The sequence below is a fragment of the Artemia sp. Qi Xiang Cuo genome, chromosome 1 (genome assembly GCF_049724085.1).
Source record: "Artemia sp. Qi Xiang Cuo chromosome 1, ASM4972408v1, whole genome shotgun sequence".
NCBI classification, from domain to species: Eukaryota; Metazoa; Arthropoda; class Branchiopoda; order Anostraca; family Artemiidae; genus Artemia; species Artemia sp. Qi Xiang Cuo.
The window spans coordinates 33,780,367-33,797,995 of record NC_142794.1 but is presented as its reverse complement, the minus strand read 5'-3'; the positions used below and the strand labels follow the sequence as shown (position 1 = coordinate 33,797,995).

The following is a 17,629-nucleotide window of genomic DNA, read 5'->3' as shown; positions in this document are numbered from 1 at the left end:
ACAATCCCCCCCCCCTGAAAAAATCCTGGTTATGCCTTTGTCAGGGACTAATAACTTCTTCTCGCTTAAGCCCGTTTAGAACGGGACAATAAGGATATACCGGGACCTCCAGTTCGATGGAGGTTTTTCGCATGCCTCGACCCATATTGGTTACTAAATGGTTTTCTGCACTTAGCGATGCTCTTCTATCAACGAGAGTTGACGTCCTGCACATGCAATTTCAAGTCTATTACCTCCGACTCATTACAGTTTTATACCGGAAAATATTATGCAACAATCCCCATAAAAACAATATAGCTACGAAGAGGTTATTCATTCCAAAATAAGCGCTCAAAGCCCAAGAAAATTATCTATTAATCAAAATCCAGCGCAAGGGTATGCCGTTTATTAAGATTTAATTTCCTCACGGGGCGCCACTTCTAAAGGTTCATAGGGAAATACTAAAATTTAGAAATTTGGACAAGCACGGCCTTAGACTCCCCTTACACGTTTGAGCCTGCATTATCTATAGAAGATAAGGGTAAAAAATCACAAGGGCAGACATCAGAAAAAAGGACAGGTAGGGGCAAAAGATTATGGGATGGGACTTCTTCCTATAACTCTGTTTATTTCGACCTACCGTTATGTTAATACCATGTCTATGTTTGCTCTTTAATAGATAATGTCATGCGGTTTTGTTATATTCAAGTAGTACAATCAATTTTTACCATAAATCTATTTAAAATCACATTTAAAAAGTAATTATTAGGCCTCACGGTTAATTAAATATTTTGAAGATTATAAAACCGTATAATGGATGCTGGGTGATGCCAATTTTTTCAAATTTGAGGTAATTTTTTTAGTGTGATTTAGGCAGTGCGTTGGATCACGGAATTAGGGGGAGATATGTTTTTTTCAAATCAATGGGGGGGGGGAGTAAATTGTCCATGAAAATGCAAAAAAAACTTTTTCAATGAAAATACTAAAACTGGTTATTCTCAGAATGTAGGAAGAGGGGGGGGGGGTTAAATTAATCATTTAAGGTGTAATTTTTAATATGACAAAATTTCAGATTTATCTGAAAAGCACAAAAATAAGCCAATTTTATGTCTTACGAAATTATGAAGTAGTAGGGAATTGTACGCATGGAAACCATATTGCTTTCGTACGAAATTTTCTGAATTTCTTGTTAAAATTTTCCTCTCTTATAGACTCTGCATAACATAATCCCCATTTCATGGCACCCTCCTTGACGTCGTATTTGTAATCTAGGCTAAATAATCGTGTTGTCGCCGACAAGTATAAAAAATAATTACATTTTTACTTGAGCAAAAGAGCAACATAACCCACACTTCAAGTCTATCAGGAAATTACAGAAGCAAGACAATATCATGTCCTACAAAAACTTAGTGGAGTTGCCCCCCCCCCTAAAAAAAAGAATCTGTATGAAATTGGGCTTTTGACGTCAAGTGTTACAAACGGTTTAGTTTTTACCGGAGTAAAAGAACAAAAAATCCGTATATATTCATCCCTTTAACTGTGCTTTCTATTATCAGTCATATCTATAATCTTTTTATTTCTTTTCTTTTACTTGAATGGTAGGTTATGCCTTACATGAATAATTTCACAGTCGCTGTCATGAGTTTCATTTCAGTTCAGTTCAACTTCTTTCCTCGCCAAAAATTGAATTAGATTGACTCATTCAAAACAGTTTGATTTTGGTCGGCTATAAGTTAAGGTCAAAAATGAAAGTAAGTCCTAAGCTATTTTTGATTTTATTATTTTTTTTATTTCTTATTTGAGGTCGTATAGTTGTTTTCCAGTTGCAATTGCTAAGCTAGTTTACTATTGGGAACGGAAAGAAGGATGTTGCTTGTTTTTAGTGGATCACAAATACACTCTTTGGCGAGAACCGGGATCATGGGTGGGGATCACAATGATTTATAATTGAATAACACCCCCCCCCTCCCAAGCCATGAGGTATCTCTTTCAGAAGCCTGGAAAGGCCTTCGTTTCTAATTGGTACTAGCAATAAAATATACCACCTACCCTCAGTGTTAATAAAAGCCAAAGAGCCTCCTACAAACTAGGCAGACCTGCTAACCAGGGAAGTAAGATAGATGGGGTATTTTCCCCTATACTCCCCCTCCCGTTGATTTTTAGAAAACCTTTTTAGGGAGCTTTCATTGGAAATGCCTTTTTCGATATTTTCATTGGGAAAACTGAAACAAAAACAGCAAAATTGCCCCTCCCATAGGTTTTGAAGAATAGATTTCCCTCTTCCTCACTACTTTTTTGTGCATTGATGCCACTGGTCCTAATCTCCTAGAATTTGGGCCATCATTAAGTCAAACGTTTTATGTCGGTCAAACAAAAATGGGGTAAATTATAGAAGAAATAGATGATTAGCCTACATCTAATTTTAATGTACAAATGCCGCAATAGAAAAAAACGGTCTGAAATTTCAGAATATTTTTAAGCTCGAGTTATGGAAGATATTCTTAATTGTATATTAGAACGTAATCAATTAAATTAGTATTTGTTAGGGTGGGAAGACGAATTTCCTTTTTCTTTTTTTTTCTTTGTTTTTTTTTTTAACGGGGGAACTTTCCAAGAGGAGGGAAGTTTTCACTGCGTGAACTTGTCAAAGGAAATTATACACTAGAGTATTTGCCAGAATTCCTAAACAATTTTTTTTTATATTTCTTGCTTTCTCTTTTCCGTCTCCATCTTACGCGTGGAATTGTTAAGAGTAATTTGCCTGGGTAAATTTTCACCGGGATTGAATTGCCTAGAGGATATATCCGTGGGGGAGGGTATTTCTTTGTGGAAGTAGGGCCAGATTTCCTTGGATTATTTTAAAAAGAATCAGAAATTAAATTTAAAAAAGCAAGTTTTTTCAACTAAAAGTAAGGAGCAACATTAATACTTAAAACGAACAGAAATTATTACGTATATGAAGGAGGTTGCCTCCTCCCCAACACTTCGCTCTTTAAGCTAAAGCTTGAATTTTGTCTCAATTCTTTAAGAACTACTTCTGAAACACTATGTTCGTTTAATTGGAACAATAAGAAGCTTTTTTTCAAACGTACTAAAAAACTTTAGCGTAAAGAGCGAGGCGTTGAGGCAACCCCCTTCATATACGTAATAATTTCTGTTTGTTTTAATTTGAAATGTTGCGCCTTACTTTCAGTTGAAAATTGTTTTTTTTTATTTAATCAAACAGTTCGTGGTAACGAACTGTAAGTAAGGAGCGACCCTGCTCAATAGTAACCGAAACTCTAAGAAACAGAATTTTGATACCCATAGATACATCAATAGAATTAGATTTTTATGCTGATTTTAAATATATAAGTTTCATTAAGTTTGGTTTTATCCATCAAAAGTTATGAGCCTGAGAAAATTTGCCATATTTTCGAAAAAAAGAGGAACACCCCGAAAAAGTCATAGAACCTTAGTGAAAATCGCACCATCGGATTCAGCGTATCAGAGAACCCTACTGCGGAAGTTTCAAGCTCCTGTCTGCAAAACTGTGGAATTTTGTATTTTTTGTCAGAAGAAAGATCACGGATGCGTGTTTATTATTTATTTTTTTTTTTTTATTTCCCCAGGGGTGATCGTATCGATCCAGTTGTCCTAGAATATCGTAAGAGGTCTCATTTGAACGGAAATTAAAGGTTCTAGTGCCCCTTTTAAGTGACCAAAAAAGTTGGAGGACAACTTGGCCGCCTCCCACGCTCATTTTTTCCCCAAAGTCACCCGATAAAAATTTTGAGATAGCCATTTTGTTCAGCATATTCAAAAATCTAATAAATATGTCTTTGAAGATGACTTAATCTCCCGCAATCCCCTATGGAAGGTCTGCAAGTTATGAACTTTGCCCATTGTTTACATATAGTATTAGTTATTGGGAAGTATAAAGACGTTTCAGGAGGCATTTTTTTTCTAATGGGGGAGGGGGGGGGGGTGTCGGAGGAGGGGGTTACGGGGGAGGATGTTTGAATGGAGGATGTTTCCTTGGGGGAAGGGACATTTCTATGAAGGAGGCGCCGGATTTGCCAGCATTATTTTAAAAACGATCAGAAATTAAATAAAAAAAACTAGTTTTTTCAACTGAAAGTAAAGAGCAACATTAAAACTTAAAACAAACAGAAATTATTACGTATATGAGGGGTTCGCATCCTAGTCAATACCTCGCCCTTTTCGCTAAAGTTTATTTTAGTAGTTTCAAAAGAGCTATCTATTTTAATTAACCGGCCTTTGTGATTCAGGGGTCTGTGATTCGAACTTGAGCGTAAAAAGCAAGGTATCGACTAGGGTGCAAACTCCCCAATACACGTAATAAAATATACAAATATTGAAGTTCGTTACGTAAGTTAATTCGTAAGTTACGTCAGAACAAAATTTCGAGAAAGCAATTTAGCTAAAAAAGTAAAATTAATATGCAAATTTCGTTTTAATTATTCATGTACGGTGAGCCAAAATCAAAGCTACATTAATTCAAAAACGTTTAGAAATTGAACTTTTTAGGAAATAGAGAAAAATATTTGTAGAACTTTGCTTTTTAAATGGTGCATAAATGTTGTTAAATCATCATTGTTAATAATTTGTATTAATACTATTATTCAATCGTGGCTAAATATAATCTTAATACGCCCATCCTAAGAATAAAAGGAGAATCCCAAGAAACCCTGGTTTGTGGTCACGAGCTTTATAAAAATTCATATACAATCAGAGATACCTTTCTTTTGGTCATTAACATTGTTTTGATGTTTATCTTGATACTTCTTCTAAGACGCTTCTCATTTTATTTTAACTTTTCGATTATTGTCAAAATGGGATGTTTTTATTAAAGATTGAGCTTGAATTAGTATTTGTCTTCCTACATTAGCGCAAAAGCCGTATCTCAAGAAAAAGCAAGCAAGCTGAGGACGGGGGCAGGGGTCTGATATTTTTTCCCCCCAAACCCTAAAATTGTTTTTATATTTTCCTCATAAATTTTTATATTCTTAATATAATTCGCTTAACTTTGGTATTTTTTGAAGTTATCCCTCCCGTTATTTTGCCCCATCCCCTAAACTAAATCCCTGCGTGTATTAAAACAAAAAACACATCACCATTTTAATATCATTTTGCCGAGGCAAATATTGCATTTTCTTGAGATTAAATAAAAAATAAAAGTTTTTTTTTCTTACCGAAAGTAAGGAGCGACATTAAAACTTAAAACGAACAGAAATTATTCCGTGTATGAAAGGGGCTGCCGCCTGATCAACGGCCCACTCTTTATGCTAAAGTTTGACTCTTTCTCACAACTCTGCTTTATAAAACAATAAAAAAAAACTTTAACATAAAGAGTGGGGCGTTGAGCAGGGGACAGCCCCTTTCACATACGGAATAATTTCTGTTGGATTTAAGTTTTAATGTCACTTTTTACTTTCAGTTAAAAAAAAAAAACTTGTTTTTGTTTGTTTAATTTCCGAACGTTTTTGAATTAATTCAAGTTGTGGATTTGGCTCACCGTACGTGAATAATTAAACGAGATTTGCATATTAATTTTACTTTTTTTAAAACTAATAATAACCTTATAATACCCTAAGTTTAATTTCTGTTACAGTTGTTTAAGAATGACTCCTGAATCTCAAAGGCTGTTTAATTAGAATAATAACCTCTTTTAAAAGTTAAAAAAGAAACTTTAGCGTAAGAGCGAGCTATTGAGGAGAGGCAACTCATCTCATATACGAAATTCTTTCTTTTCCTGTTAAGTTTTGATGTTGCTTCTTCCTTTCAGTTGTAAAAAGCTCGTTTTTTATTTAATTACTGATCGATTTTTAAATAATGTACGAAAATGCAGCTCTCACTCCATGGAAATTTCCCTTCCCCCACGAGACATTATCTCCATTGAAAGATTCTCCCATGTAACTTAAATTAGAGACATTTGCAGGACTAACTTTGTAAGGCATAGTAACAAATTGGCCAAAGACGTCGAAACTATTTTATGAAAATGAAAGTCACAAGTTGAGCAATTCTCAAATCATTGAAATCAATGTAAGAAAATATCTTTAAAATATATACGTAATAATTTATGTTCGTTCTAAGTCTTAATGTTATTCCTTACTTTCAGTTGGAAAAAAAAACTTGTTTTTTTCTTTAATAACAACCACAAGCCGAACACATACAATATCTTTGGTTTATTATCACATAAAAACCATAGTTATGAAGCTTCTTAAGGTAAAATTAAATGCTAAGATTGGCCGGAAAATAACACAAAAAAATTATTACTTATATCGGCCATTATTTAAAAAAATTCAAACTTTAGCGTAAAGAGCGAGGTATTGAAGAGAGGGCGAACTTCCTTATAAAGATAATATGAGGGGGTTCGCGCCCTCGTCAATACCTCGCTCTGAACGGTAAAGTTAAAATTTTTTTCCAATTCTTTAAGAATGACCCTGAATCACAAAGGCCGTTTAATAAGAATATTTAGCTCTTTTTAAATTGCTAAAAATACTTTAGCGTAAAAAGCGAAGTATTGAAGAGGTAACGAAGCCCCTCATATACGTAATAATTTCTGTTCGTTTTAAGTTTTGATGTTAAAATGGAAATTTATGAAAAGTTCGTCCATGGCAAGATCTTCCCACATAACCAAACCCCGAACCCCCCCCCACCCACCAGAAAAAAAATCCCCTGAAAACGTCTGTATACTTACCAATAACCAATACTATATATAAATAATGGGCAAAGTTCATAACTTGCAGCCTTCCCCTGGGGACTGTGGGAGAGTAAGTCTTCCTCAAAGACATAGTTACATATTAGATGCTTAGACTACGCTGGACAAAATAGCTATCTCAAAATTTTGATCCGGTGACTTTGGAAAAAATTGAGCGTGGGAGGGGCCTCTTTGCCCTCTATTTTTTTTGGTTATTTAAAAAGGGCACTAGAACTTTTAATTTCCGTTCGAATGAGCCCTCTCACGAAATTCTAGGACCACTGGGTAGATACGATGACCCCTGAGGGAAAAAAAACAATGAACACATCCGTGATCTTTCTTCTTGCGAAAAATACAAAATTCCACATTTCTGCAGATGGGAGCTTAAAACCTCTACAGTAGGATTCTCTGATACGCTGAATCTGATGGTGTGATTTTCATTAAGGTTATATGACTTTTAGGGGATGTTTCCCCCTTTTTTAAAAATAAGACAAATTTTCTCAGGCTCGTAACTTTTGATGGGTGGGACTAAACTTAATGAAACTTATATATTTGAAATCAGCATAAAAATTCAATTCTTTTGATGTATCAAAGAATTGTACCAGTTTTGCCAGTTCCAGAAAACGTACCAGTTCCCATCTAAGATAAAAAAAAGCACAGGAAAACAGAGATAAAATGAGATACCTCTTATTTGCTTAGAAGGGTAGGATAAACGGGTAATCTTCTCAGAAAAATGATGTAAACTGCGGTTTAGCCTGTTTTAGTAAGAATTCAGTTTTTGGTAAGAAGGCAAAAATGCTTGTTTTATTTTTATACATTTTTTTCGTAATGGAGGAAACCTGGTTTATCAAACAGTTCGTGGTAATGAACTTTAAGTAAGGAGCTACCCGGCTCAATAGTAACCGAAACTCTAGAAAATAGAATTTGATACCAATAGATACATCAAAAGAATAGAGTTTTTGTGCTGATTTTAAATATACAAGTTTCATCAGATCAAAAGTTACGAGCCTGAAAAAATTTGCCTTATTTTCTAGAAAAGAGGAAAACAGCCCCTAAAAGTGATAGAATTTCAATGAAAATCCCACAATCAGATTCAGCTTATTAGAAAACCCTACTGTAGAGGTTTCAGGCTCCTATCTGCAAAAATGTGGAATTTTGTATTTTTTTGCCAGAAGAAAGATCACGGATGCGTGTTTATTTGTTTTTTTTCCCCAGGGGTGATCGTATCGATCCAGTGGTCTTAGAATATCGCGAGAGGGCTCATTCGAACGGAAATTAAAAGTTCTAGTGCCCTTTTAGAGTGACCATAAAAATTGGAGGGCAACAAGGCCCCCCACGTTTATTTTTTTCCCAAAGTTACCCGATCAAAATTTTGAGATAGCTATTTTATTCAGCATAGTCGGAAATGTAATAAATATGTCTCTGAAGATGACTTAATCCCCCACAGTCCTCGGGGGAAGGGCTACAAGCTAAGAACTTTGCCCACTGCTTATATATAGCATTGATTATAGGAAAGTATACAGACGTTTTCAGGAGGGATTTTTTATGGTGAGGGAGGGGGGGGGGGTTGGGGAGAGGTGGTTACATGGGAGGATTTTTCCATGGAGGGTGTTTACATGGATGAAGGTACATTTCTATGAAGGGGGTGCCAGATTTCCCAGCATTATTTAAAAAACGATCAGAAAGTAAATAGAAAAACAATTTTTTTCAACTGAAAGTAAGGAGCAATATGAAACCTTAAAACGAAGAAAAATTATTACGTATATGAGGTGGTTTTCCCCCTTAGCAATACCTCGCTCTTTACGCTAAAGTTTTTTTTAGTACTTTCAAAAGAGGTATCTATTCTAATTAAACGGCCTTTGTGATTCAGGGGTCATTCTTAAAGAATTGGAACAAACTTCGAACTTTAGCGTAAAGAGTGAGGTATTGACTAGGGACCAAACCCCCTCATATACGTAATAATTTCTGTTCGTTTTAAGTTTTAATGTTGCTCCTTACTTTCAGTCGAAAAAACTTGTTTTTCTATTTAATAAAATAATCAATGCATCAAAAGGTCAAATTTTCTTCCGAAGTTGTCGTTGTCGTGAAATTCTTTATTTAAATCAATAATACAACATATTAAGTGACCGACCCAAAAACCAGTGCTCGCCACTGCTCTAAAAAAAACTGAATTAACATAGCTTGAAAAAAGAAAAGAAAAAAGACATACGTCCTTACTGCAGTCCAGGCCCGAAACGTAGCCATAAATGTATCAGAATATCAAACTAATTAACCCCCATGGAACCTTATGTATCTAAAATCCATAATTTGAGCGAAGTATTTCCCTAACACTGTCATTAATTTGGAAACCCTAGAGTATATATCATTTCTCTACATGAAGACCCACACAAATAAATAAATAAAATAATAATCATGCCCCCTCCCCCCTAAAAGAAATGTGCTACTCTTCTTTATTTACCACTTCATTAGCATATTTGTCAACCTGCAGAATTGTCTTTTTTTTTTAAATTCGTCTGCAGGATCCCCGGGAACTCAAAGGTGTCACCTTAACAAATCTAGGGGTCGAATCATGCCTCCCAACTGGTGACAGCGGGGGGAGTTTTCGGACCCAAAGCCCTTGGGGCGAATGAAATATATTGATGCCTCGTGGGTGGAAGTAGGTTAATATATCATCATCTTGAGCAGCAGGGTGTGAAAAAAACTACACGATTTGCAACATCAAAAAAAAACAACTTAACCATTAGCGCTATATTTTGGACAATTTGACAGATACGTAAAAAACTAAAAGAAATTTTATTTCTTTCAAACTTTCAGAGTCATCTTCTAATCATAACTTTTTCTAAAACAAAAGACTAATTTTTTAGTGTTATTTGAAATTGCTATGGTAAGAAATAGGCTTTTTAGTCTCTTAGTATTTTGAATCTTTAGCTCCGAGTAAGCTATTGCTATTTTATCCTTTTCTCTAAACCGATACTAATCAAATAGTTCGTGGCAACAAACTGTAAGTAAGGAGCGACTCGGCTCAATAGTTACCAAAACTCTAAAAAACGGAATTTTGATACCTATAGACATATCAAAAGAATCGGATTTTTATGTTGATTTCAAATATATAAATTCCATTAAGTTTAGTCTTACTTATCAAAGGTTATGAGCCTAAGAAAAGTTTCCTGATTTTCAAAAAAAGAGGGAAACAGCCCCTAAAAGTACAGTGATGTCAATGAAAATTACACCATCAGATTCAGCGTATCACAGAACCCAACTGTAGACCATCAGAACCCTACTTGAAACCATCAGATTTCAAGCTCCTATCTGCAAAAATGTGGAAATCTATATTTTTTTGCCAGAAGAAAGCTCACGGATGCGTGTTAATTTGTTTGTTATTATTTTCTTTTATCCTAGGGGGGATCGTATCGACCCAGTGGTCCTAGATTATCAGGAGAGGGCTCATTCGAACGGACATTACAAGTTCTAGTGCCCTTTTTAAGTGACCAAAAAATTGGAGGGCAACTAGGCCCCCTCTTCTGCCCCTTCCCCCTCCCCCCAAAAAAATTCCTCTGATCAAAATTTGGAGGTTGAAAGGCTCCAATAACTATGCCTTTGGATATAATATGACCACCTCCCCCCAAATCCCCAGGGGAAAGGTCTAAGTTATAAAATGTGCTCATTGTTTGCGCATAGTATTTGTTATTGGGAGTTAGGAATACATTTTTGGGTTGGGGGGGGGCAAATTTTCTGCTGGGGGTTTTTCCAAGGAAAAATTTCCATGGGGAGGGAAGTTTTAAGGGAGTGAACCTGTCAGGGGAAATTATACATTGAGGGAATTTGCCAGAATTCTTATTCAAAATTCTTTTTATATGTCTTGCTTTCTCTTTTCCGTCTCAGTTTTACGCGCAGAGTGGTTAATAGTAATTGTCCAGGGTAAATTTTCACCGGGATTTAATTGTCTAGAGGATATTTCCGCGGGGAGGCGGTTTCTCCGTGGAGGTGGGGCTAGATTTCCTGGCATTATTTAAAAAACGAGTAGAAATTAATTAAAAAAACAAGTTTTTTCAACTGAAAGTAATGAGCAATATTAAAACTTAACGATAAGGAATTATTACGTATATAAAGGGGGTCCCCCCTCCTCAACACCTTGGTCTTTACGCTAAATTTTGAATTTTGTTCCAATTCCTTGGCTTTTTTAAAAGTGCTAAAACACTTTAGCGTAAAGAGCGAGGTGTTGAGGAAGGGGCAACCCCCTTTATATACGTAATAATTTCTGTTCGTTTTAATTTTTAATGTTACTCCTTACTTTCAATTGACAAAACTTGTTTTTTATTTAATTTTATTTAGCGCTTAAATATTTATGGATTAAAATTGGAGGCTAATAGGATAGAATACTTGTTTAATTTTAGAAACTTTATGGATTTACAGATTAAATATTGTTTGTAATGGTGAAAGAGAATAAATTGTAAAATGATACTGCTTTGGAACTTTTATTATAGAAGTACATAAATACCGTACTTTGAACTCCTTCTTGCGCTACACAGTAACGGCCAAATGAAAAGCACTAGAAACCAGCATTGCTAACTATTTGAAATAAATTGTACCAGTTTCCCGACTAAAATTGTACCATAAGAGATTAATCTCTTTTTGAATGGACTGAAATTTTTGATGAATTCAACATTTTTATTTATCAAGAGCTAGGAACAAGCTAATTCTCCTGTTTGTTAAGAATGAAAGATTGAGACTAAGTATAACATATCAACTTCCTCTGATTGCGAATAAAGACAAGTTAACTGAATTAGTAACCAAATCACTATTCATATTTAAAAAGAATTTAAACAAGATGGTTCTTTCGGCTTACTATATTAGACTACTCTAATATTTTGTAAATTAATTATTGACTGTCGTCCCTGTCTCTAGTTACTTTTTTTTCTCCGGTTACACCTTTTTTTTCTCTCTTGTTTTGTGAAGTGTGCATCTTTTTATAATTTCTTTCTTGCGATAAAGGAGATGCGTCGAGCTTTACCTCTCTGTCTGTCTTGTTATAAGTTGATATGTACTAGTTACATTATGTTAAATTAAATAAAACATGCAGCGCTGTAGCGCCAATAATAGATCATGTTGGTAAGTTTTTGAACTAAACAATATTCAACCTTCTAGAGGTATAATTGATCGGTTGAAGTGAAAATTTTAGGCGAAATTTTTGAAATTAGATAAACCTCTTTTCTAAGTTCTTCTCTGTTTCTAATTTTTAATCTTTAGAAGATTATGAAACATTTTTGGTAAGTAAGGAGCGACCCGGCTCAATGGTAACCGAAACTCTAAAAAACGGAATTTTGATACCAATACATACATCAAAGGAATCAGATTTTAATGCTGATTTCAAATATATAAGCCTCATCAAGTCTAGTCCTACCCACCAAAAGTTACGCGCCTGAGAAAATTTGCCTTATTTTCGAAAATGGGGGAAACACCACCTAAAAGTTATAGAACCTTAATGAAAATCACACCATAAGATTCAGCGTATCAGAGAACCCTACTGTAGAGGTTTCAAGCTTCTGTCTGCAAAAATGTGGAATTTTCCATTTTTTGCCAGAAGAAAGATCACGGATGCGTGTTTATTTGTTTTTTTTTTTTTTTTTTTTGTTTTTACCAGGGGTAATAGTATTGACCCAGTGGTGCGAGAAAATATTGTGATGGCTCATTTGAAAGGAAAATAAAAGTTATAGTGCCGTTTTTAATTGACACAAAAAATGGAGGTCAACTAGCCCCCCTCCCACGCTCATTTTTTCTCAAAGTCACCCAATTGAAATTTTGAGATAGCTATTTTATTCAGCATAGTCAAAATCTAATAAATATGTCTTTTAGGATGACTTAGTCCCACACAGTTCCCAGGAAAAGGGCTGCTAGTTATGAACTTTGCCCAATGCTTACATATTGTATTGGTTATTGGGAAGTATACAGACATTTTCAGGAAGGATTTATTTTCTAGTGGGGGGGGGGGGGCTGGATGAGGGGGTTACTCGGGAGAATCGTTTCGTGGAGGATGTTTCTTTGGGGTAAGGGACATTTCTATGAAGGGGGCGCCGGATTTCCAATCATTATTTAAAAAACGATCAGAAATTAAATTAAAAAAAACAAGTTTTTTCAACTGAAAGTAAGAAGCAATATTAGAAATTAAAACAAACAGAAATTATTACGTATATGAGGGGGTTCTCCCCCAAGTCAATACCTCACTCTTTACGCTACAGTTTTTTTTTAGTGCTTTCAAAAGAGCTATCTATTCTAATTAAACGGCCTTTGTGATTCAGGGGTTTGTGAATTAATTTTTTTTTAACTTTTAACGTAAAGAGCGTGGTATTGACTAAAAGGAGAACCCTCTCATATACGTAATAACATATACGTAATAAACAAAACAAAAAGAAAAAAACAAGCGATACGGCTCAAGAGTAATCGAAACTTTTAAAAACAGAATTTTGATGTAAATAAATGTATCAAAAGAATGGGTTTATAATGCTGATTCTAAATATATAAATCTTATTAAGTTTAGTATTACGCATCAAAGGCTACGAGCCTGAGAAAATTTACCTGATTTTTTAAAGAGGGGGGAAACATCCCCTACAAGTGAAAGAATTTTAATGAAAATCACACCGTCAGATTCTGCTTATCAAAAAACCCAATTACATAGGTTTCAAGCTCATATCTGCAAAAATCTGCAACTTAGTATTTTTTTGCCAGAAGTAAAATATACGAATATAGAAGTTCGTTATGTAAGTTAATTTGTAAATTACGTCAGAACCAAATTTAGAGACAGCCATTTAGCAAAAGAAAAGTAAAATTTTTATGCAAATTTTGTCTACTTATTCAATGACGGCGAGCCAAAATAAAAGCTGCATTAACTAAAAAACGATCAGAAATTAAACAAAAAAAAAACAAGTTTTTTAAACTGAAAGTAAGGAGCGACATTAAAACTTAAAACGAACAGAAATTATTCCGTATATGAAAGGGGCTGTCCCTCCTCAACACCTCGCTCTTTACGCTAAAGTTTAACGCTGTCACGCAACTTTATTTTTTAAAACAATAGAAAACTTTAGCGGAAAGAGCGAAGCATTGCGGAGGGGACATCCCCTTTCATATATGGAATAATTTATGTTCGTTTTAAGTTTTAATGTCGCTCCTTACTTTCAGTTTAAAATACTTGTTTTTTTTACGTCTTGCATTTCATATCTTGGCAAAAAGGAATCGACGTAGGCTTTTATCTACAAGGAACAAAGGCTTAAGCACCAGCTCGAGCAAGCACCGAACCTAAGTTCCAACCATACAAGCTAGAGGCCTGAAAACCAGCCCAAGAGAAACGAGGCCACCTGCAAGAATCAGAGGCCTCAGCACTGGTCCGTTTCAAGGAAGGGGCAACTGGGCTTGAGCACCTTCCCTAGCAGGTGGAGGGAGGCAAAGCAAAAAGCTTGTGAGAGCTTTGGCTTGTGTATATGTTACCGTGAATGTCCGAAATCTGGTTAATGTCGACATTAACCGGTCAATTTCCGAAATTCCTTTTCTTCACCTTGGATTCATTCAGCTCTACAATCCTCATTTTTCATTTTCATTTAAGCTTGGATGGTAAAAGTTAAAGTTAGGTTAAATTATGTTAGTTCAGATTATATTAGGTTAAATTTGGTTCTAAATATCAGAAATGGATTAAAAACCTAACCCAACCTAACCTCACCTAACCAAACCTAATCTATTCTAACCTAAGCTGCATTCTAACCTAATTTGTCATCATCAAACCGTGCAGTAAGTTGAAAAAGTTGACTGTCAACACTGATTAAATCCAAGGAGAAAAATAGGTATTCGGACATTCACCGGTGAATGTCAACATTCACCAATTTGCGGAAGTTCACTATACATGGGAAAATATGACTGTTTTATTTATATATAAAACTGAAGAAAAGAACGAGAATTAGGAAACTGTAATACTCAAATGTGTTTGCGCTTTAAAATTTAATTGCTTCTACTTTGTCTGCTCTATTTCCATGAATTTCTTTTTGTAACCTTTAGTAAGACTGGAGCTACTCACCTGATATGAATTTACGTAGTAACAATTTTGGGGTTTTAGAAAATTTGAGATTGTTAAACTTTCAATCAAATTGTGTCTATTAAATTGTCACTTTGAAACCCCGTCTAGCAAATCATTAGTAATTCTTTATGTTTCTGACTATATCCGGGATCATTTAGAAAGTGGTGTTGATTTTTTTCTCCCTGCCATTGATGGATTATATCAAACCATTGGTTGGGGAAATGGGGAAAAAAAGAAAATTTTCTAACTTTAAGATCTAGGATTTTTTATTAGTAAAAGAGATAGAGTATCAATGGGTCCTTTTCGCCCCAATCTTTTACCACGATGCGACGCTGTTTGATAGTAAATGGCCGAATGCATATTCCGAAACAGGTGGTTAGACTGAAAGTATCAAAATACCAAATATTAGGGATGCCCAGCATTTGAGATTACCGATATATCGACACTGGTTAGTCTAATCAAGTAAGATAAGATAAGATTTATTGCTGAAAAACGGCTATCACAAGCCCAAAAGGGCCGAATTCGCACTTTAGCGTCAAATAAAGCGAAAAAAGTACAACAAAAACAAACAATAAAAAAACAACAGGAAATTATGAAAGGGTCAATGTCAAATACATGAAAATGTTAAAAACAAAAACAAAAAAAAACTCATAAAATTAGAAGGCCAATGTCAAGTCAGCAAAAATGCCAAAAAAAAACAAACACGAAAACTCAAGTAATTCTTAGCAGTTGTATTGCTAGGGGATAACGGGGTAAACTTTTCCCGGGGTACTGAATCTCTTGTGTCACCGCTCAGAACATTTTGTGAAAGATAGGTGCGGTTACATTGTTAAGGGGGAAGGAGAGGGAACAAAAAAAGACATTTCCCACGGCGCTGAAAACCTACCTACGCCTCAGATTTTTTGTGTCTCAGCTATATGGTGGCATCTTGGGCAGTAAGGTTTTTTACAATTATTTACTTTAAGTAGCCGAAATTTACCACAGCTTCACTGATTATTTCGTGGTAAATTCCTAGCAAGGCCACGTATTGTAAGGTTCTTCTGAGGCCACATCCTGTGACATAAGGGTTTTTGTCCCCCCTCCAAATAAAAAAAAACTTAAAAATTTCAAAAAATTGGCCGAATTTGGCCAACTCTTTTGCCGAAATGCTTTCATTTTGCTTGAATTACAGGTTCATTGGTGCAAAAGGTTTCACATCAAACCACCTTGTTTTTCCTTTTAGTTATGTGTGGCATTTCTTAGGATGGGTATTTTTAAAATTTTGAAAGTTATCTCCCTTCTCTAAAGTGGGTTTTGGTCCTCTGAAACTGATAAGTTTAGCTCTTGACTATGTAAAAGAAGCATAGAAGCTTATAAATTTTATATGAAGATTTTCAAAACCATTTATAATTTATTTTTGTGCACGTTTAAAAATAGTAACATTTTACAAGGGCTGCGATTTAAAATTTTAAGCTGTCCCCCTAGTAAAAGTCTTACTAAAAAGTATTTCTTTTATATTTTCTCCTGTGTCTAATAAACGCTTATCTCAAAAAGAATTCTATCAAACGCTTTGTCTATTTTATTAATTAGTACTGTCAAAGTAAGAAATCTATGTCCCAAGCTTTACTTATAAAGTATCTATTCGCGGAGATTGTTTCTGTAACTGCATGTTATTGTTGCTGTGGGACCATACGCGAACGGCTCATCCAACATCAATATCCTCCCTTAATGTTTCAGGGGAATATATTTAGTCGATAAGTCAGGGTAGTCGAAAAATACTTTTTATGGTTTTGTGCATGATTTTACTCCTGAGTTGACTCATTTGAAGACAACAAAAGGTATGGAGCCTAGATGGAACTTAATACAGAAAAGATACAGTTTTTGTGGTAGATAATAGATAAAAGGGATCTTTTACATTGTTTGACCCCTTTACAAAACTACCCAACTCCCTCCCGGGCCCCAAATCTTCGGTCTCTCTTACCACACGATCTGTTAAAATATGTAATCAAAACGTTTATTGATTTCGTTAAGACAAAGATTTAGTGTAGGATTTTGTCCAAATGACAAATAGGTTAAAATGAAAAATAATCATTCTTCACTATAACGCAATTAACTGCTTTCATTTTTACAGGGTATGAGAGGGAGTAGATTGGCAGCAGTAAGCATCGCATTCTGTCTCCTGCCATTTATAGGGGCTTTAGAGATGTATCCTGGCTATCAAAATGATCCTGTCCCCTTAGATAGTCCAATGGGAGCAGCCGCTTATGTTTTGCCAGATGCACACAGGGAAAGCCGCCAATTGAATGAAATTCTTCCTCTTGTAACATCTATGATGGGAAACAATGACAACGGCATTAAAATAGCTTTAGCTCCTTTAAACGCACCTCATCAAGCTTATGTAGCACCAAGCTTCGGCCCAGCTATATCATACGCCCCAGCTCCAGCATATGCTCCAGCCGCAGCATATGCTCCAGCTCCAACATATGCTCCAGCTCCAACATATGCTCCAGCATATAGCCCACCCCCAGTTTATGCACCGGCTACCCCTGTATATTCCTACGCATCACCCAAACCTACATATACATATGCACCTCCCGCTTATAAGCCTCGTCCAGCATATCAGCCCACTTATGCATCTCCAACTTATGTACCACATGTTTATGCTCCGCCTGTATATTCAGCACCGCCTGCCTACGCACATCCAACATATTCAGCTTCAAGCTACCCTACAGGTGCTCAAATAGTTCCAGTGTTAAGCACAGGTGGCGGTGGCAATGACATGCTCCCACTTCTGGCAGCTGCTGTTTTAGCCAATAGAGATACATAGATGGAACACTAAATGAAAACTGTATTTGTTACTGTTTTACATTTTTTTTTGTACTGAAATAACAATACACGCCAAATCTTCG

At 35.4% G+C, this 17,629-nt stretch overlaps 1 protein-coding gene across 1 annotated transcript; it reads left to right on the top strand.

Moving 5' to 3' along the window:
* Window positions 1-1,585: 1,585 nt before the first annotated feature.
* LOC148956221 (uncharacterized) lies at window positions 1,586-17,629 on the top strand. Its single transcript, XM_089094543.1, has 2 exons — window positions 1,586-1,730; window positions 16,852-17,629. Exons 1-2 carry the CDS (start codon window positions 1,725-1,727, stop codon window positions 17,545-17,547), a joined length of 702 nt encoding a protein of 233 aa, XP_088950669.1. The 5' UTR covers window positions 1,586-1,724; the 3' UTR covers window positions 17,548-17,629.